General features: G+C 50.9%; 4 protein-coding genes across 5 annotated transcripts; 2 read left to right on the top strand and 2 right to left on the bottom strand.

Moving 5' to 3' along the window:
• The first annotated feature begins 454 nt into the window (after window positions 1-454).
• LOC120953359 (probable methylcrotonoyl-CoA carboxylase beta chain, mitochondrial) lies at window positions 455-2770 on the top strand. Its single transcript, XM_040373226.2, has 2 exons — window positions 455-759; window positions 840-2770. The coding sequence occupies exons 1-2, from the start codon at window positions 616-618 to the stop codon at window positions 2454-2456; spliced, it is 1761 nt and encodes a 586-aa protein (XP_040229160.2). The 5' UTR covers window positions 455-615; the 3' UTR covers window positions 2457-2770.
• On the bottom strand, window positions 2769-8303 carry LOC120953358 (DNA topoisomerase 2-binding protein 1). Its single transcript, XM_040373224.2, has 4 exons — window positions 7900-8303; window positions 3979-7801; window positions 3510-3904; window positions 2769-3432 (listed from the first exon to the last, which is right to left on the bottom strand). The coding sequence occupies exons 1-4, from the start codon at window positions 8008-8010 to the stop codon at window positions 3007-3009; spliced, it is 4755 nt and encodes a 1584-aa protein (XP_040229158.2). The 5' UTR covers window positions 8011-8303; the 3' UTR covers window positions 2769-3006.
• Window positions 8304-8774: 471 nt separating this feature from the next.
• On the top strand, window positions 8775-11177 carry LOC120953360 (T-complex protein 1 subunit gamma). Its single transcript, XM_040373227.2, has 3 exons — window positions 8775-8905; window positions 8969-9030; window positions 9171-11177. Exons 1-3 carry the CDS (start codon window positions 8872-8874, stop codon window positions 10716-10718), a joined length of 1644 nt encoding a protein of 547 aa, XP_040229161.1. The 5' UTR covers window positions 8775-8871; the 3' UTR covers window positions 10719-11177.
• A 121-nt stretch (window positions 11178-11298) lies between these two features.
• On the bottom strand, window positions 11299-15906 carry LOC120953361 (E3 ubiquitin-protein ligase Iruka). Of its 2 annotated transcripts, XM_040373229.2 has the most exons (6): window positions 15583-15906; window positions 15182-15499; window positions 14960-15103; window positions 14206-14859; window positions 13902-14124; window positions 11299-13821 (listed from the first exon to the last, which is right to left on the bottom strand). In XM_040373229.2, exons 2-6 carry the CDS (start codon window positions 15266-15268, stop codon window positions 13532-13534), a joined length of 1398 nt encoding a protein of 465 aa, XP_040229163.1. In that variant the 5' UTR covers window positions 15269-15499; window positions 15583-15906; the 3' UTR covers window positions 11299-13531. The 2 variants fall into 2 exon arrangements, with proteins under 2 accessions (XP_040229163.1, XP_040229162.1); XM_040373228.2 differs by having other exon boundaries at window positions 15182-15906.
• Window positions 15907-19742: the final 3836 nt, after the last annotated feature.

Below are 19742 nucleotides of genomic sequence, written 5' to 3'. Positions count from 1 at the left end.
AAATGAGGCGGATTTCGCCCGGACGGTGCACGATTAGGGTGCTTCTACACTGGGGCGAAAGAGCGTACTTGTTGCGTGAGAAAATGCGTAACCATTTCTCAATCGTTTCTTTATTTATTTCATTCTCCTTCTCTTTCGGACAAATGTAATTTCAATCGAGATTTACAACTCAGTAAAATGGATAGAGAGCGTGCTTTCTTGCAGTAATTCCTACAAAGTACATATCAGCTCAATATATTTTGATGCACGGCATTAAAGTAAAAATATTAAATAGATAAGCTGCAGGAATACAAACACATTTTGGCAACTTTTTCACATTCAATTTTATGCTAAATAAGCTAAAATTTCTTATTTAACAAAGTTCAAATGCGATCGTTCCTGATACCGTCTTCTATCACATGGCACTGCGTGTGAGTGTGTGCTTACGCCCTGATGAAACGTCTTACGTCTGACAGGCATTTTTGTAAACATTGCACCTCTAATCTAATCGCGCATGTTTACATAACACTTTTACTTTCGAAAATTGGCACACGTTTTTTGGCCAAACTCCATTGCCGTACAGACTCGCCTGTTCGCTGTTTCCCCCGGCGCAGACGCACCAAGAAAGCCAGCAGCATGCTGTCCAAAGCGCGGAGCCTTCTCTCCCTCACACGTGTCCACCATGGATCGGTGGCGAACGTTCTCGGGGTTCGGTCGGTGCACATTTCCGAAGCCAATGTACTGCCGACGGAGGTGAATCGCCAGTCAGCAGAATTTAAGGTAACCGCGATCGCACACTGACGACATCTTTGCGCAAGCGTTTATAATGGATTTTTAACTTTTTGCTGTCATTTGTGCAGGAAAACTATGGGCAAATGAACGAGCTGGTCGTTAACCTGAAGCGTGTCACGCAGGAGGTGCTTGCCGGCGGTGGACCGGAAGCGATCAAGCGGCACACGTCCAAAGGGAAGCTGTTGGCGCGCGATCGCATCAACCGACTGGTCGATCCGGGCTCGCCGTTCCTCGAGCTGTCGACGCTGGCCGCCCACGACATGTACGGCAAGGATGTGGTCAACTCGGCCGGCATCGTAACCGGCATCGGCCGGGTGCAGGGCGTGGAGTGTGTGATCGTCGCCAACGATGCGACCGTCAAGGGCGGTACGTACTACCCGATCACGGTGAAGAAGCATCTGCGTGCGCAGGAGATCGCGCAGGAGAACAATCTGCCGTGCATCTATCTGGTCGATTCCGGCGGTGCCAACTTGCCCCGCCAGGCCGACGTGTTCCCGGACAAGATGCACTTTGGCAGGATTTTCTACAACCAGGCAAACATGTCCGCCCGCGGCATTCCGCAGATTGCCGTCGTCATGGGCAGCTGTACGGCCGGCGGCGCTTACGTGCCGGCGATGGCCGACGAAAGCATCATCGTGAAGCGGCAGGGCACAATCTTCCTGGCCGGACCGCCACTAGTGAAGGCCGCAACCGGCGAGGTAGTATCGGCGGAAGATCTTGGCGGTGCGGATCTGCACTGCCGCACGTCCGGCGTGACCGATCATTACGCGGTGGACGACGAGCACGCACTGTACCTGGCGCGCCAGGTCGTGCAGAACCTGAACCGCCCCGGCAGTGCGAGCTACAACGAGCTGGCCGGTAGCAGCACGGCCACGATGATGGCACGGGAAGGGCTAACGTTCGGCACGGACCCGGAACCGCCGCAGTATCCGGCCACCGATCTGTACGGCATCGTCGGCTCGAACCTGACCAAAACGTTCGACGTGCGCGAGGTGATTGCGCGCATCGTGGACGGCAGCCGGTTTACCGAGTTTAAAAAGTTTTACGGCGAAACGATCGTGTGCGGGTACGCCCGGCTGTACGGCCAGCTGGTCGGCATCGTGGGCAACAATGGGGTGCTGTTCTCCGAAAGTGCCCTCAAGGGGGCGCACTTCATTCAGCTGTGCGCCCAGAAGCGCATCCCGCTGCTCTTCCTGCAGAACATTACCGGGTTCATGGTGGGCCGGGACGCGGAAGCGGGCGGTATCGCGAAGAACGGTGCCAAGATGGTGACGGCGGTCGCGTGTGCCAACGTGCCGAAGCTGACGCTCATCATCGGCGGGTCGTACGGGGCGGGCAATTACGGCATGTGCGGTCGGGCGTACTCGCCCCGCTTCCTCTACATGTGGCCGAACAGTCGCATCTCGGTGATGGGCGGCTCGCAGGCGGCCGGTGTGCTGGCCCAAATCACCGAGGAGCAGTACCGCCGGACCGGGCGCGAATGGACGGAGGAGATTGGCAATCGCATCAAGGCGCCGATCGTGCAGCAGTTCGAGGCGGAAGGATCACCGTACTACAGTACGGCCCGGCTGTGGGACGATGGCATCATCGATCCGGTCGATACGCGCCGCGTGCTGGGGCTTAGCTTGCAGGCGGCCCTGAACCAGCCGGTCGGCGAGACTCGCTTCGGTGTGTTCCGCATGTAGAGGAAGCAAAGAGATAGGCAGTGATCCACACAGCGAAAGCTTCAAACATTGGACACGAAAACCAGGTGTTGCATTTATCTAGCTCGTAAGCGTGAGTAACAGTAACAGACTTGGCCAGCGATTGGCTACACAGACGAATAACGTACGAAATTTGTACCGACACACAGAAACGATACATTGCATCTAATGCATTCCATGCGTCTTCCAGTAGCGCAACAACAGAGTAGCACCAAGTGCGGGCAAATGGTTTGATAAGAATATTATTTTGAAAAATGTGCCTTTATCTGCCATAAAATATATACATTGCAAATATACGGTGAAACCGAGTTGCTTTATTCCAAACTATATCGTAAGAGAATAATTGTTAAGCTCTGCTTTGAGTTCATCAGAAGCGCCATTGAAGATGGACTGTTCCCCCGGAAGGTATATACAATTCAATAATATGGAATAGAGCGGAAAGAAAATAAAGCAAATGCAATTAGAAAGACAAATAATCTACCTTTTAACAATAAAAAAAAAACTCGCGATCCGTCACGTACACGACACGCGCCTAGATCGGAAGCTGAAATTCGTTCGGATCGGGCAGCTGCTCCGACGTGAGGTACGCGTTCAGGTACATGATCGACAGTACCGCAATGCCGGCCTCGGCCAGTGCACGATGGTCTTCGCTCGACAGCTTCGCCTTCCGGTCGACGAAGCAGTGAGTGGCCGCCATCGCCCGCTCCGAGTGGATGAACGGTGGATCCACGTCCAGCACGTAACCGCCGCCGGACTGGAGCAACCGCACGAACTGGTCCTTCTTCGGGACGACCAGCAGCACCCGGAACCCGGTGAACGCTCCGTCCTGTTTGCCCACATCGTTCGCGATGCGCGTTCGCCACGTGTACGCAGCGGCGGCCGTTTCCAGATCACCGGCCGACGCAAGGGCGGTCAGCTTGCCCACCGCTTTCGGGTTGCCCCATTCGTAGCATTCTTCCTGCAAGCCAAACATGAGCGGACGATACATTAGTAAAAAAGCTTTTCTAAACCACATTAAAAAGGTTATTCTCTTACATCCAAAAAGTATCCCGCCTCGAAGCTGTCGTCCAGATACTTGGTAGAGAGCAACCACTTGCCCGCCGCGATGCCGGACAGCATCTTTTCGCCACGGTTCGGCTTGCCGCACAGGATGTGCGTGCAGGCCGGATCGTACCGGTTCGGGTCCGACGCCAGCTCCCCTTTGAGCTGTTCGATCTTTTTCGCCAGCTCGAGCCGCACCTGCTCCGGTACGCCCGAGATGGCAAAGACGGGCGTACCGCGGTGCTTCATCGCGAGCGGATTACCTCCCCGTGCCGGGCTTTCCTTCTTGTCGTTGGCGGCCGCTTTCGACGCTTTCGGTTTCGGCGATTCGTTCGCTTGTATATTTTCAATGTCCCGCTCGCGCCAAACGACACCACCCACATTGACTTCTGTGAAGGAGAACAAAAAAGCAAAAAGCTATAGAACACCCCTCCAACAGTCGCTCTTCTGCACTATTACCCACCCGTATCGTAATCTATCTCGGTGTACGGTTCCGTCGGTTGCTGTTCCGTGTCTGCTTCCAGCTGATATTTCGCCTTCTTCTTGGCCGACTCTTTGGCGGCCGCAATGACGTCGCTCAGCCGCTGGACGAACGCATCGCCCTTGGCCGCATTGAGCAGCGGCTTTTTGGCCACCGGTTGTAGATCCGTTCCGTCGCCCGCCGGACTGCGGCACTTGTCGGCTGTCGCGTTTGGATCGCCGTAATCGTCCTCCTCCTGCTCGAGCTCGCTGCGCGACCGCTTATCCGCACTGACATTGCCCCGATCGAGTGATCCTCTCGAGATGGTGGACGTGTCAGCTGAATGCTCTCCTCCGCCCATGGCCACCGTGGTTGGTGGGGAGCCACCATTCTTCCTCGACTGTGGTGCCGGCGGCGGTGGAGCTGTGCTCGCAATTTCCTCGTCCGTTTCCTCCCCGGAACGGTTCAAATCGAGCGTCTTGCGCGGCATCGTCGAGCACTTGGACTCCACGTGGTTCACGTAATCTTCGCCAAACTTTTCCACATAGAATCGACGCTTTATCTCGCTGATCGGCGTGCTCAGGCGGCGTGCCCGTTGTGAAGCCGTCTCGTCGCCCACCGGATCGGATGGGCCGCCGGCTACACTCGCCGTACCGGCGGTGTTGCTGGTGGACGGTTTGTGGTAGCGATCCCAATACTGCAACTTGCGCTTGTGGTAGGCGTGATTGTCCGGGCTGGCGTCCGGCCGGAAGCCGTACGGTGTGACCGGCTTCGTCATGCAGTCGGGCAACGTCGGCGTCCGGATGTGGCCGTCCCTGCCCGCCCCGGGGCCACCACCGTGCGGTGTCGCTAGCAGCTCCTTCACGCGCCGCGTTCGGGGCGTTATGTTCCGTTCGGCCTCTTCCGCCTCCTTCAGCACCTTGTACAGCGTGTTGCGGACGGGCGTATCGAACTCCATCACGCGCTGGGTAACGCTCAGCGCTTCGTAATCAATGCCCGCACCGGCCGGTGTCACGTTGGTGCTGCTTCCTGCCGCTCCAGCACCGGCACCGGCGACCGGTGTGATGGGCGAGCGGGATGAGGACGAGCCACGGCCTTCCTCCGAGATGGCGGTAAACCGGCGCGTACGCAGCACATCCCCGGCGGCGGGAGAATCCGCAGCAACCTGACCGTAGACGCTGCCCTCGTTCGGATCGAACGGTTTCCGCTGGACGCGCTGCGCCTTCATCAGCTCCTCGTACTGATCCATCTCCTGCGAGTACTGCATCCGTTCGCCGCTGGTCAGCTGCCGCAGCTGGGGCGTGGACAGACGCGTAAACCCGTACTCCGTCTCTTCGCGCGTTTTCTGCACCGTAATGTACCGGAACTGGTCGCCCGTCGTCTTGGGCACGGGTTTCATCGTCGACGATGCCTGAGGATGCATCGAAAGCTCCTCTTCCCTCGCGGGTTCGCCGATGCGTGCCTCCTCGCGCACGGAATCAATGTCCACATCGTCGGTCGACGTCATGGGAAGGCACGCACCCGCCCCGACGGCAACGTTCTTCGCCGAGCAGATCGCGTCCCCAACCAGGTAGGGATTTTCCGCCACCCGGCGCTTCTGGCGCGTACACTCCCGCAGCCACTCGGCACGAACCACGGTCAGCTCCCACTGAATGGCTGCATTGTACTTCGCACCGCTCGGCTCCTTGCACACCAGCAGTGGAGCGGCCTTCCTTACCAGCCGCTCCTGGACGCACGCGCCCAGCAGCTTCCCCATCGCGATCAGAAACTCACGCTCCGGCCCGGAGTACGAGCTGATCACGACCGTTTCCCCTTCCAGCGGTGTCGGATCATCCTCGCCGTAGATGATCGGCTCGTAGTAGTACTCCATCGGGCAGCACTGGCCGCTCTGGATCGAGTTTTCGAGCCAAATGCAGTTGACCGTTTGCTTCCCCCTTATGGCAAAGTCCGGCGTGCCGATGCAGGACGTCGGCAGCACTATGTAGTCCACCTCGTCCGTGTAGCTTTCGTCCACGATCGTACCGCCGCACTCCTTGCAGTCGGACAGGATCTGCACGGCGTCCTCCTCCGAGAAGCCGAACACAAACAGCGTCTTGCCAAGCATAAACTCCGGCAGCTGTGACTCCATCTCCGAGTCGAGCTGGCTCACCGCGCTGCTGCTGGACGAGGACGACGGGGGCAGTCCAGCGGCCGGTTTCGGTTCGCCCGCCGGTAACCGTTCGGCCATGTTCTTCTCCATGTACTGCAGCATGATCGAGTCCTGTTCGCTCGGCTGCTTGGCTGCGGCCGGTTGCAATGGCGCCGGTGCCACCGTTGCCGCCTTGCCCGGTTCCGGCGGTGTCGCTTCCTCTAGGCGGAACTTCGGCACATCCGGTCGCTTGAACACGCTACTATTCATGCGCTGCAGGTTCTTTTTGCTCGATGGGGACGGTGGTTCCGGTGCGCGCTCCATCATAATGCCCTTCCCGGACGGTTGAAACGTATACTCGTTCGCGTCCTCCGGGGCCAGCTGGCGCAGCTCGATCGATTTCGCCAACCACTCGAGCGTCAGCAGGTGGGCGGCCGAATCGCGCAACTTGCTCAACTCCGACACGTGCTGCTCGCCGACGATGACGTGGCTGATGGCGGTGCTGGCTATCTCATCGTACCGCACAGCGCCAACTGCGTTCAATATTTTGTTCAGCTTTTCCTTCTCCTCCGCGGTGAACCCGCTCAAAAACACGCTGCACCCATCCAGCACCGGTCCGGCCTTCTTGGCCTGCTGTACGGTCAGGCGCGCCAGCACCTCCCGGTACCGCTGGCTTCCCACGGGGCGAGCGACGGACGAGCTACTCCCCGCCGGTGCTACATCCGCCGTTCCCCCACTCATCATGCTTTCGTTGATGGTTTCGTTGCGGGAGGAAAAGTTGGCGTGCGAAATCTCCGACAGCTGCGTACAGTCGGGATTAAATTCACCGGCCGAAATGCGAACACCGACCGCACCGCCGGACCCACCCGCTGGCCCATCGTCCTTCGTCGGGGTGGAAGCTTTCATGCTTTTCACCTCGTACGGCTGGATCGGCCGCACGTACCCGCTGGCCACACTGTCCACCACCCACTCGGGCGTTAGACACTCCTTGTTGCACCGTACCGCACCGCGGAACTTGGCCGAATCGGTGCCCGTCTTCTCCAGGATCAGTATGTCGGTCGTTTCCGACTTGAACGACCCGACGTAGTTGCCGCCGTGCGATTCGATCAGCGCTTTGATTTCGTTCTTTCTCGCCGCGCTCAACCCGGTCGACGTGATCGTGAGCGCGTAAAACACCGGCAGCCGGTACTTCTCGACCATGCCCGCCTCGGTTGCGTGCAGATCGCGCCGCTGACTTTCCTCCCAGACGGCGCTCACCCAGTCCGGGTGCATGATGGGCAGCCTGCACTCGGCCGCCTTCTCGTACTTGACCGACTTTACCGTGGAGGACACGAGATGGGTGCAGCTGGCGTTCAGCACGTCCAGATAGTACCCGCCCATATGGCACACCAGCTGACTGACGAGCGTTTTCTCCTTCGCCTTCAGGCCGCTGCTGCATACGGTCAGGTTGCGCATGGCCGTCGTGTACACCGGATGCACGCCAAGCGGTATCGTCTCGTTGTCCATGAAGCAGCTGATCAGACACCGCGGCCCGATCACGGTCGAGGGCGATTTGCGCGCGTGCTCGAACGCCGTCCCGGTGAACTTTTCGAACACAAACACATGCCGCTTGGTCAGCGTCTGCTCGTCCATCTTGAGACACTCCTCCTCGGTGATCCAGCCCTGCAGCTCCTCGTTGTCGTTGTGTTCCCGTGCCGTCTGCCGGGATGTGGGAGAAACAGAAGCGATAGGGGGAGAGAGTAAGCGGTGTAGCATTGCTTCCCACTTCGTACAGGTAAAACCCACCCAATACTTACCGTGTAAGCCATTTTCATGTCTTCAGATGCATTTTCATGGGAACCGTGGCCTGTACGCAGCACAAAGTACAGCTTGGCCAGCTGCTGATCCGCCAACAGTTGGCTATTCATGGTGCGTGCGCGTTTTCGTAACTTCTAGATTCGGTGCTACACTTGCTTGTTTACCTTTGACCAGCTGGTCGCATCGCTTTGTGCGACAAAAGTCAAGAAATGTAACTGTTTGCTTGTACTTCAGCAAGAAAGCTACGTTTTTCACATGCGCAAATCAAACGTGTAAAGGTGTGTTCGGATCAATTTTCACTTTTTCCAATCAATCACACAGAGTGTGGTACGATTTCGTAGTTCCGCAGCAAACTTGAAGCGGCATAAAACAGATCGCTGATTTGAATTGTCAAATGACGGTTTTTGGGGGGAAAATTAAACATCAAAGTTTAGTACAGGCTTGACTTTAGCACAACTCTACCGGACAATTTTTGTACAGCGAAACATGGGTAAATTGTTACACAAGATGTATTTCCAACGAATAACTAGATTGTTGAAACATTTATCGTTCTTTAAAGTGGTTTAATATTGTTGTAGCGTGATTTTTTAGAATAAAATTAGGAAGAACAAAAGAATTAGGGTGACCAGAGAAAATGTCATAGCCGCATGACAGTACGGTCAAAATTGTTTTGCATTATCGACGTAATTTAACGCCTATTCAAAACAAGAAATGTAGTGAAACTTTTGAAATGATTGATAATGCTTTATAAACTGCATTAACGTCTTTAAACATTGTTTTTCTTATAAAATGTAAATGCAAATCTTCCGCCATTTTTCGCACAAATAGCAGCTTCTGCTCAGCTGTCATTTTCTGAGTAACGGTACAACCTTCCGCTCATTACACACTTCGATCACGAACGTCAAACGACTGCATCTCATTTTGTGGAAGAAATAACGTGATTTCCGTACGGCCGACATCCAACAGCGAAAATGTACGCCCCACAGCAGCCAATTCTCATTCTCAGTAAGTAAAACGTGCAGTTTATCCATTGGGCAGTTGGAAAAACTCACTTCCGTATCGTTGCAGGTAAAAATACGAAGCGTGAGAGTGGCCGAAAGGTGCAGTTGGAGAACATCAATGCCGGCAAAGTGAGTCACTTCACGTGTGTGTGCGTGTGTGCGTGTGTGTGTGTGTGGCACAGCACACATGGGGTTAAAATCGTGTTTCTAACCCAATGGCGTGTGTGGGCGGCCTGGGCTTCTCGTTTCGTCTTCTCCCTTTTTTCCAGACGATTGCTGACCTGATCCGCACATGTCTGGGCCCGCAGGCAATGATGAAGATGCTGATGGACCCGATGGGCGGCATCGTGATGACCAACGATGGCAATGCGATCTTGCGTGAAATCACGGTGCAACATCCGGCAGCAAAGAGCATGATCGAGATCGCCCGCACGCAGGACGAGGAGGTGGGCGACGGTACCACCTCCGTGATCGTGCTGGCCGGTGAGATGCTGGCCGTGGCGGAACAGTTCCTCCAGCAGCAGATCCACCCGACCGTGATCATCCGCGCGTATCGGGAGGCGCTCGAGGACATGGTGCGCATCCTGCAGGACGAGGTCAGCATCGAGCTGGACCGCAGCGACAAGAAGCGGCTGGCGGAGGTGGTAAAGTCCTGCGTCGGCACGAAATTCGTCGGCCGCTGGTCGGATCTGGCGGTGCGCATTGCGCTCGACGCCGTCGAGACGGTGTCGCTGACCGAGAACGGGCGCACGGAGATCGACATCAAGAAGTACGCCAAGGTGGAGAAGATCCCGGGCGGCTCGATCGACGATTCGTGCGTGCTGCGGGGCATCATGCTGAACAAGGACGTGACACACCCGAAGATGCGCCGGTACATCGAGAAGCCGCGGATCGTGCTGCTGGACTGCCCGCTCGAGTACAAGAAGGGCGAAAGCCAGACGAACGTGGAGATCGTGGGCGACCAGGACTTCACCAAGCTGCTGCAGATCGAGGAGGAGCATGTGGCGCGCCTGTGCGAGGATATCATCGCGGTCAAGCCGGACGTGGTGTTCACGGAGAAGGGCGTCTCCGACCTCGCGCAGCACTTCCTCATGAAGGCGGGCATCACCGCGATCCGCCGGCTGCGCAAGACGGACAACAATCGGCTGGCCCGTGCCTGCGGTGCCACGATCGTGAACCGCACGGAGGAGCTGACGGAGAAGGACGTCGGTACCGGGGCGGGCCTGTTCGAGATCAAGAAGATGGGCGACGAGTACTTCTGCTTCGTGACGGAGTGCGAAGATCCGAAGGCGTGCACCATACTGCTGCGCGGCGCCTCGAAGGACGTGCTGAACGAAACCGAGCGTAATCTGCAGGACGCACTGCACGTGGCCCGCAACCTAATGCTCGATCCGAAGCTGCTGCCGGGTGGCGGTGCGGTCGAGATGGCCGTCTCGCAGGCCCTCACCAACAAACAGATCCAGGGACCGTACCGTGCCGTCGCCCAGGCGCTGGAGATCATTCCGCGCACACTGGCGCAGAACTGTGGCGCGAACACGATCCGCACGCTGACGGCACTGCGGGCGAAGCATGCGTCACACCCGGCTGCCGACGGTCCGTGCACCTGGGGCATCGACGGCGAGACCGGCCAGCTGGTGGACATGAAGGAGAAGAACATCTGGGAACCGCTGTCGGTGAAGCTGCAGGTGTACAAGACGGCCGTCGAGACGGCGATCCTGCTGCTGCGCATCGACGACATCGTGTCCGGCTCGAAGAAGCGGGGCGACGATGGTTCTGGACCGTCGCCCGCTGCTGCCGCCGCCGGTATGGGAGAGTAAGGCGGGTGGGGGGTCCCCGCCACACGAAGACGATGCCGGACGCGCTTAATTGTCTTTACATGCCTTATTTAAGTATTGCGCGTACGCGGTGCAGGCGGAAGTATCGTCGAAAGGGTCGTGCCCTTATATCGTCACGTGCATTACAATGGTTTGTCGTTTTTAAGGGCCACCACCCACACCCACATACAGCAGCCTGGATGCATTTTCTGGAACAATGCTTAACATTTAACATCCCCAGCATATTAATCGCACATACACACAGCGGGCACTCACACATTCATTTACTTTATCGGTTCGTCTAACGCCATCCCTCCCCTCACCCTGCCTTTCCAACTCTTTTCTGAGTCGTCCTCTATATTATCCTTCTCAACACGCGTGTTCTTTGCGTATAAACACGCCGCCCGATCGCAGAATCGTAAAACACGGCGTAATAAAATAATACTTACAACAAAATTAAAATTTAGAAAGGCTATTATTTCGAAGCACATGGCACAGTGAAAGAAAAGGGAAGGCAATGGAGAGTTCATTGCCTTTTTTCCGGACCTTTTTTTGTTTAAACAAAACTGCAACCGACCTCGGGTGGTTTTCCTTCGCTCTTCTTTATTATCAACGCATCAATAATAATGTTCATAATAATAATAATAATATGTAATTATCATATCAGCTTAGTGTGTTACTTATATGACAAATGATCGGTTTTAAGCGGTATCATTCACACCCCTTTTCAGCCGGCGACTGCCGTTCTCGTTCCGAGTGACCTATTTGCTTTGCAGCATGTACCATGTATGCGCCACAACGCACACACCGGATGTCAGGCCGTTTCAATTCAACGGTTGAGTTAACTGTCTTGAATTCCCCCATAACTTATCTGCTTTTGGGAACCCCTCTTCCTCACTGTAAAGTACACGAACAGGAATCATTTTATGGAGCAAAAATGAGGCAAACGTGTACGTGTGTTAAATTTACAAATAAAGCTCATTGACACGTAAAACTAGTTCGAAATAGGGGGGGGATTGATTTAGTCTTGGGTGTAAAACAATACCAACGCTGACTTGCTTTTGCGTTGAAGCATTTAAGGAAAAGGAATTAATAGGAAAAAAAAACGTATGAAACGGCAAAAATTCGCACCAGAAATAATTCACTTGTCGAGTACGATTTAACATACATACAGCGCAGCAGTCTTACTTAGTCTACGAAAACTCGCGTTCATCATACTCTACTTTCCGCTTCCGCCTCGGTAATATATGCGCACTAGCAATTCGACATTTGTTTCAAACGTGTTTTTCTTGCCCTGACGGCCTAACCAGAATGTTGATGTTCTATTGCAGTCACGTGTTAAGCTGCACTATATGGCGATTCGGCTGCACTTTCAAAGCCTACTTTTTAGCGTCCCCAGCAACGACGCTGGCCAAAACGGGTGTTGGAGAAGAGAGAAAGACACCCAACGACCATCATTGGCGATCATTGACGCGGGGTTTCTATCTAGTGTCACTCTGCAGTCTCTGTGTCCCGCAAATAGGAAATGATGTTTCATTCACAATCTTCTCCATCATTCCGAATCCCGCAACCAGGGTCCATCATGTCCGGTCCGGTGCCCGAACTACTCAATCTGCCATCCCTTCCCTTCATTCAGTCCTTCGTGTTGTGCCTTTGCAAAGCGCTCGGTTTTTGTTGTGTGTCTATTAACCCTTACCTTACATCTTATCCATTGTTTGCTTCTGCTGATTACAATTGTATTCTGTACATATATGCGCTGCTAATTGCTCGTGCCCGCGCATATGCTGCCGAGGAGCGTCGATTTCACTCACTCTCTACCACCAACTCACAAAGCCCAATTCAATCGGCAGAAACGAAGCCAAAATCACAGGAATGTGACACCAACTGGGCGCTAAAGCGGTTGCGGCGGATGCATGCAGTTACCGGCATCGGGTTTAAACCAGCCACCCAACCCTCCCTTTTGCCCTTAATCCTTGATCGAGTAACTTTTCAGCTCACTCAGCTCGGTTAACACAAGCGCACACATAAACGCACAAGGTGCGCATTCTTCCCGAGCCCTGCTGTGTCCTTTCATTGTTTAGTGCCAGCCGTACGGAGAAGAGAAAGGTGTCGTATGCTTATTTGTTACACTCCTAGCGAGGGAATTCTATGCATCGTTGGCTGCACTTAAAAAGTGATTTTACTATCACCGATAATCACTAAGCGCGAAACAAGGAAAAATTGCGCAAACCAAACAAAAAAAAAACGATTCAATGCAAGCACAAGCAAAACTTTCAAATAAGAAACATTAAATATAGCTTATCCTAGACCTGGTTGGTGTGTTCAAATATGCATGAAAATTCTATCCTACCAAAAGAACGCTGGTATGCCAAAATAGGGAAAAGGAGGGGGAGAGGAAGGTTACTGTAATCATGTGAAATGATTAAATTAGAGCATGATGGGCTGTACAGAAACAATAAATATAAACAAGCGCATAAAGAACAAAAGTTACAAGCTTGAACTGCCGTGCTTCAAAGTTCAGACAAAGAGCAAAGACCCCCTCCTGTCCTGTGGTGCTTCGCACAATATGTCTCTCATGTGTGTTGTTTTTATGTTTGCGTCAACCGCGAGTGAATACCAAGCTTATCTATAGCACAGCATATTTCTTCGCATTATTCTCTTCCTCGCGCTTTCCCAATGCACTTCCCAACCTCATTCAAGCTTGCACCATTTGCTGCGGGTACGGGAGGATCAAAGATCCTGTGCGCGACTGCATGTCTGTGGCTGTGTGCCCTTCGTGGCTGAATTTGTGTCTTACGGAGGGGGAGCCTTTTTGGTTAGTCCAGCTCTAGCGTGTTATCAATGGTACCGTCTTCGTCTCGCTGACTGTTGCTCGCCTGCGACCCGTTGCCACCACCGCTGACGGCGGAGCCGCCCGCTGACCCGCTGGCGTTGGCATTGCTACCGGCGGCCGGTTGAGAGTTTCCCGTTCCGGCGGCACTGCCACTGCCGGAAGCTGACGACGGGGATGGACTAGAGAATGGTACCGAAGTGGCCGTCAACGGTGGTCCCATGTCGAACAGCAGGTTCGTCATCGTCGGCCCTGAAAGGGTAGGAAGCAAATCATCTATTAATGGTGGAGGTAAGCTGACTGTTCGGTGCGGGCAAGGTTCACTAGTGGCCAATAGGGCGCACGACAAAACGTACGTATGGTGAAGGTGAGAAAGTTGGAATTCTGCCGGCCAGAGGGATCGGATTGCGATGCTGTTTGTTGCTGTGTACTTTGCTGCGAATTCTCAGTCGGCGACTGGGAGCTGTCTTGCGGTTGCGCACCGGTGTGCGATTCTTCCGGCGAGAGGCTGTTTCGACAGATCGGGCAGGTGCCGTGCAGTTCCAGCCACGGAATGATGCATGGTTCGTGATAGACGTGCTGCGGAAAGATGGGGTTAATGGGGAGCGGGGTAATTTTTTCTCTGCTATTTGCCAGCCACTTCTCTCCATTGCTCCTTACCAAGCAGGGTAACTTCCGGACCGATTCACCAACAACGAAATCCTCAAAGCACACCGAACACTGTAGCTTCCGTTCGACCTGTTCCTCGCTAATGGTGACGGTCGGTATGGCCGCGATCCGTTCCTTCTCTAGCGGGGGCGGCCCCGAATTGTCCATTTGGTTGAGCAGCTGCGTAACGATCGTGTCGATGCCCTCGCGCCCCCAAGCGTAGTCGCCCGGGTTGCCCATGAAAAACATTGGCCCGCTGGCGCCGGCACCGTTCCCCCCGCCGGACACGGATATCAGGATTTCGCGCAATATTTGATCGACGTGATTTATGTTCTGGACGCCGCGCCTTCGACTGCCCCGTCTGCCGGTAAAGCGCACCGAGGGACGGGTGTCTCCTCCACCAGCAGCAGCCGCTCCAGCCCCACCTCCCCCACTGCCACTGCTGCTGCTGCTACCGCCGCCTGCAGACCCTTCACCCATGTCAGTGCCAGCTCCCGACGCACCGGACGATGGGCCGCTGCTACCGTCCATAGGAATGTCATCTACGGTGAACAGCGCGTGATCGCCATTGCCCGTGCCTGCAGCGCCGGCAGACTCACCGTCATTGCGCCGAAAGAACGGTGACAGAATGGAGTTTGTAAAGATTTCTCCGGCCAATCTGATAGCCTGCGTATGGCACACGCGTTAAAGAAACCGACAAAAGCAGCAAACGACAAACAGGTTAGCTAACGAGTTTACCACTACGCACGATGAGTGTAATACTTGCCTCATTGCTAATCTGTGGATTGTCGAACAGGTTCGACGGTTGCTCAAGGTCCTGTTCCGCTGCGGTGGATCCGGCAGCAACACTCCGTTCCGCTGCCGGTAGTTCCTCGATGAATCCTTCCAGACAGTGTGGGCATGTAAATTCCTGGAATGTAACGATCGTCGAGTATTGCATTGCTGCTTCTTTTCACATTGCTATAGCGAGAGAATATGCGAATCTTACCGATGAGACACGATCGATTTCGATGGCGCACGAATGACAGTAGAAGCGGGAAGGCGGTGCCGCCGCATTTTCCACTAAAGCTTCCATCCTTCCGGCACCTGCACGGACCAAACTTCCAACACACTGTCGTCCGTCGTGGTCGTCGTTATTTCCGGCTTATATTGCGTCTCACCGCTGTTACCACGGAAACTACGGAACTCTTTCGAGGCGATGAAACCAGCAATAGACACACACACAAGCACCCTCTGCGTTGCGTGCGAGCAGCAGGATTTATCGTCCACCCACACGTCACGGGCAATCCAGATTCAACCTGGGAGGCTGCCAAAATTGATACGTTCGCAATCCACACAATACCGGAAAGGGGAAAAGGCTCCCGATCGAGTTGAATTCGCCCCACTCACCAGTCTACGGCAAACAGAATCGGTAACCACTGCTGCAGTCGTTCCGTACGGTGTTAAAACTGAGTTTCGGCACTGGCCTACCAGATTATGTGTTCGGCCGTGCCCCAGTGCGAAGGTGTCGTCCCACGACCAGGCTATATCTTCATATTGCACAACTGCGGCGCTTTCCGGCGCTTTGCCCAATCGTTGGCTGAATTTCACTGGCAGCGTTTAGAATTACGCCAGAAATCGACAAATAGTCGTGTGATTTTTGCGAATTTTCTGGGAAGAAAAAAGAGCAAGAGATAACTATGACAAATACGGCAGCTGTCAGAAGAAAAAAACGTCCAACTCCCGGACAACATGACGAGGGGTTTTGACGTTCGAATATCGCTGCATCTCGCTCATTTTCTATACCCGCGTTTTTCTTGACTGCAGTGCTCGTTTTGAAGTGAGCTTTTGTGCCCCCCCCACCACTCCCACTTAAATTCAGACACCTTTGTCCATATGCCTTTCGTTGTGTTGGTGACAATTGACGCGCATCAAATCAAAGGTGTGTATGTTCTCGATTTATCTTGCCATCTCTTTCGTGCATGTGGACGGTTAAAAGAACGTAAACAAACTCGGTGGTTGATGTGAATGAGGAGCGAACAATTTTGTCTTACTTTTAATCCTTATTCTAGCCTGTTCTTTTTACAGTGCAGATTTCCTATTGAAAATGCTGTGCCATGAGACCGTGAAGCTGTAGCGGTTTATTATGAAGATTATTATACTGTCTATATAACACAGAAATCGATGCATAGCTCGATTTTGGTCCACCATTTTGAAAGCTTATTTTTGACAGTTAGATGAAAAAGCGTTCACAAACGATTCCAAACAACCATACACTTTTTAGTGCTAATTGTGCATTTTGTGCTCAAAACTTAGTTTAACTATACATTTCTTTCTCATGAACGTGGTATGGAGTAGATTTTTCAGTAATTCATCACTTAAAAATGACCACAATCAGAAATCTGGCCTCTTAGCTTTGACCCTCTTGAGCTGCACAAGATTTCGTCGTAATTTCGCCCTACCCGCAAATTTCCGTTAAATGCCTTCTAATGGCCTTGTAATCGCCGGCGAATTGAAGGCGATCAGCAGTGCATTTAGCAGTAATTAAATGCCTTTGAAATATGTCAATAAAAATTTCGCTTTTAATTTTAAATTTTAAATTACAACTGTCAAAAGAAAACCTTACAAGCGTCTTCAGCACTGCACTGTTGCAGTGTTCCCAGATATGAGTGTGAGATTCGATAGCACGATTTACGTGTTATGTTCCCCATATAACCAAGATACCGAAAACGCCACCAATTTCTTGTACTAAAAATCCAGTTCCATTAAACAAAGCTAAAAAACTATCAGTTTGGTGGGTTAAGCCACACAGCCACAGAAGCAGCCACTTCAATGTTGTTGAAGTTAGTTTTTTATGCACGGGCAATTTATTTGCTCAACATGTTTCACCTATAATAAAATGTTATTTAATTGTGCAAATGACCCAAGTAGCACAATCCTGTTAAGAAACCGTTAAAAGTATGCCTAAAAGTATTACTTTTAGCTTTCCATACAGCAGTAATTTCGGGGCTTAAAACACTGCGTAACGCATTCCTGGCTTCGTCAATGTTTCGTTAAAATTTAAAATTTAGCCGGTATTTTCAACGAAAAAGATCAAAATTAACGAAAATATCGACAGGGATGGCTGTATTGCTGTTTCTCTTTCTATACGAATTTTCTAGATCTTCGTTAAGTTACAACAATGGGTGTTATGATTTCATGCATAAATGCAACACGAATGCTTTTATTCGACATTTAATCATTTTGCCACTGCATATTATTGTCACTGTATCACATAAGTTTCATTCATTCCATGGGTTTCTTCCATCAATTTAGCATGGAGGTTAGCTGCAGCCGTGGACGGAAAACATGATGTCCAAACGCTATCCGAATAGAAAATGCTGCAAAATATAAAACTTATGTAGCTCATGTGTAGAGATTGGTAATATCGATACACTGACCTGTTGTAAAAGCATGATGATACACAAATTAAACGATAGCTGATAGAAATTGTCGCAGACGCTTGGTTTTGTTGTCATCTACACACAATACACACGAAGCTTGACGAACTTTTTGACATAAGAAATGGAGGCGCCATGTACGTGACCATATACAGTATGTCTCAAAAATTATCATCATCAAGAATATATTATTTTGTACAAAAAATATTTTTTTATAAACATTTATCTCATTAGCATATCCTTCATCAAACTCATTGCATATAATATTAAAAATTTTGAAACATTATTTTTTATTATTTTTTTTATTAGCACCGTAGATTCAAGTCAAGGAAAAAAAGAAAAACATATTTTACGTACCGTTTAACAAACAAATATATTGTTGTGAAAATAAATGCGCATTATTACATAAATAAGAATAAAAAAATAATTTTCCGAATATTGAAACAATAAAACTGGTGTAGATAAAATTTGAAAAACACTGTGTGTTATATTGGCCCGAATCGAAAAAAACAGGGTAACGGAATACGTCGTTATGCTGTGACGCTGACAAATGTCACATTCTCTTAAGAAACTCTATTTGATTTTTAAAGGCTTTAAAACACTGTTAATAATCAAATAAAGTTTCTTAAGGCTACTTGGGGAAGCAATTAAACGTGTGTGTTTAAGTTGGTTTGTTGTAAAACATTCATGTGTAATATGTGTATATGTGTGTTTGTTTACTTGCGATCGAACTCTTCCATTTCGCTGGTCAGTGCATAGTTTATAGACTAATAATATTGCGGAAGTTTAAGTACAGTGATGTAAGTGAATGAATGTAATCAATCGAAGAGTTAAAATCCTGTTCAGCATATTGACCTTAGCCAACCCTTGACCAAACTTTTCCTCAAAGCATTTTTGGAAAAGGTGGGTTAAGGGTGGGCAAGATAAATACATCGGATCGGAAGTGGCAGCTCCGATTGCTCTAAAATTTGGTGGGTTAACGACTGAATCGACCACCACAAACCCACGTAGGTTTGAAGTGGTTTTACAGTGGGTTAAGGACGATTTGGTTATTTGGGTTCTCTTGCGTTAAGCTATGAGCTATTTCACTTTATTAAAGATGGTCTACATTATTCGGTTGTTAAAGACCAACTCATTGAAAGGTGTTAATATATCAAACTCATTTCGATAACTCTAAAAAAAAGGAAAAATGAGATACATATTTCTCCCATCCTGATAATGAACGGTGAACATAGTGTAATTATTATGTTTTTTAAAAAGGTATTATTTTAATTTCGCTCCACATAAATTTTGTTTAAAGTAATTATAGTAAGAAAAACTTAATTTAAAAAGAAATAAACGCAGAAAAAAGATAATAAAAATCAGGATTTGAACACACGCTTTCTCGGTTCGGAACCAAAAGCGTTGTCACTGCTCTATTTGGCAGTTACATTAGTACAGGTGCAAATTCAGTATATAAACAAGCTAAGATGGCGGCAAGCTATCTGTTCTCGTTGAATCAAAAAGTTGAAAGATTTCGAAGAGAACTCGTTACAGTCGTGAAAGTTTCGGTTGAAATCTTTATTCGCCTTCTAAGGCGACTAAGGCCTTAAATGCCTTCTGAATGCCTTCAAAGCCGTTTAATGCTGGAAGGGCGGGCACTGATCTTGTTGTAATTGATAATTTCACTATAATTCTATCTTTTCTTGATATTCGTCAACTTTTTAAAGTACAATATTACAAACAAACGATGTAAAAATGGCCGAAAATGCTTTCAGACCACTGCATGCACAACAACTAAAACCTCAATGTATGCTACGATGAAACTATTGAAGCTTTTTCATCCAGCTGTCAAAACTTTCCCACGCTTTTTGATCAAATGTTCTGGACGACTCGACCTCTGTATTATATAGACTTTGCATATGCCTTTCGTTGTGTTGGTGACAATTGACGCGCATCAAATCAAAGGTGTGTATGTTCTCGATTTATCTTGCCATCTCTTTCGCGCTAGCCTCCTTGCTTTGGTCCCCTTGAGCTGCACATAATTTCGTATAAATTTTGGACACTAATATTATTAGAACCGATAATTGCACTATAATGTTATCTTTTCTTGATTTTCTTGATCTTCTGCGATGAAAATACTGTTTTCAT

The sequence above is a fragment of the Anopheles coluzzii genome, chromosome 2 (assembly GCF_943734685.1).
Source record: "Anopheles coluzzii chromosome 2, AcolN3, whole genome shotgun sequence".
NCBI classification, from domain to species: Eukaryota; Metazoa; Arthropoda; class Insecta; order Diptera; family Culicidae; genus Anopheles; species Anopheles coluzzii.
The sequence above is the reverse complement of the archived record's forward strand: the minus strand, read 5'-3'. Positions and strand labels throughout refer to the sequence as shown.

What these genes read in the sequence shown, in the direction of transcription:
- LOC120953359 (XM_040373226.2), top strand. Translation starts at nt 616, where the DNA reads ATGCTGTCCAAAGCGCGGAGCCTTCTCTCCCTCACACGTGTCCACCAT. An exon ending in GCCAGTCAGCAGAATTTAAG is followed by an intron (nt 760 to 839) that starts GTAACCGCGATC and finishes TCATTTGTGCAG; the next exon opens with GAAAACTATGGGCAAATGAA.
- LOC120953358 (XM_040373224.2), bottom strand. Translation starts at nt 8,010, where the DNA reads ATGAATAGCCAACTGTTGGCGGATCAGCAGCTGGCCAAGCTGTACTTT. An exon ending in ACATGAAAATGGCTTACACG is followed by an intron (nt 7,802 to 7,899) that starts GTAAGTATTGGG and finishes ACATCCCGGCAG; the next exon opens with ACGGCACGGGAACACAACGA. An exon ending in CGAGATAGATTACGATACGG is followed by an intron (nt 3,905 to 3,978) that starts GTGGGTAATAGT and finishes TCTCCTTCACAG; the next exon opens with AAGTCAATGTGGGTGGTGTC.
- LOC120953360 (XM_040373227.2), top strand. Translation starts at nt 8,872, where the DNA reads ATGTACGCCCCACAGCAGCCAATTCTCATTCTCA. An exon ending in GCAGCCAATTCTCATTCTCA is followed by an intron (nt 8,906 to 8,968) that starts GTAAGTAAAACG and finishes GTATCGTTGCAG; the next exon opens with GTAAAAATACGAAGCGTGAG. An exon ending in AGAACATCAATGCCGGCAAA is followed by an intron (nt 9,031 to 9,170) that starts GTGAGTCACTTC and finishes CCTTTTTTCCAG; the next exon opens with ACGATTGCTGACCTGATCCG.
- LOC120953361 (XM_040373228.2), bottom strand. Translation starts at nt 15,268, where the DNA reads ATGGAAGCTTTAGTGGAAAATGCGGCGGCACCGCCTTCCCGCTTCTAC. An exon ending in ATCCACAGATTAGCAATGAG is followed by an intron (nt 14,860 to 14,959) that starts GCAAGTATTACA and finishes TGCCATACGCAG; the next exon opens with GCTATCAGATTGGCCGGAGA. An exon ending in TCCGGAAGTTACCCTGCTTG is followed by an intron (nt 14,125 to 14,205) that starts GTAAGGAGCAAT and finishes ATCTTTCCGCAG; the next exon opens with CACGTCTATCACGAACCATG.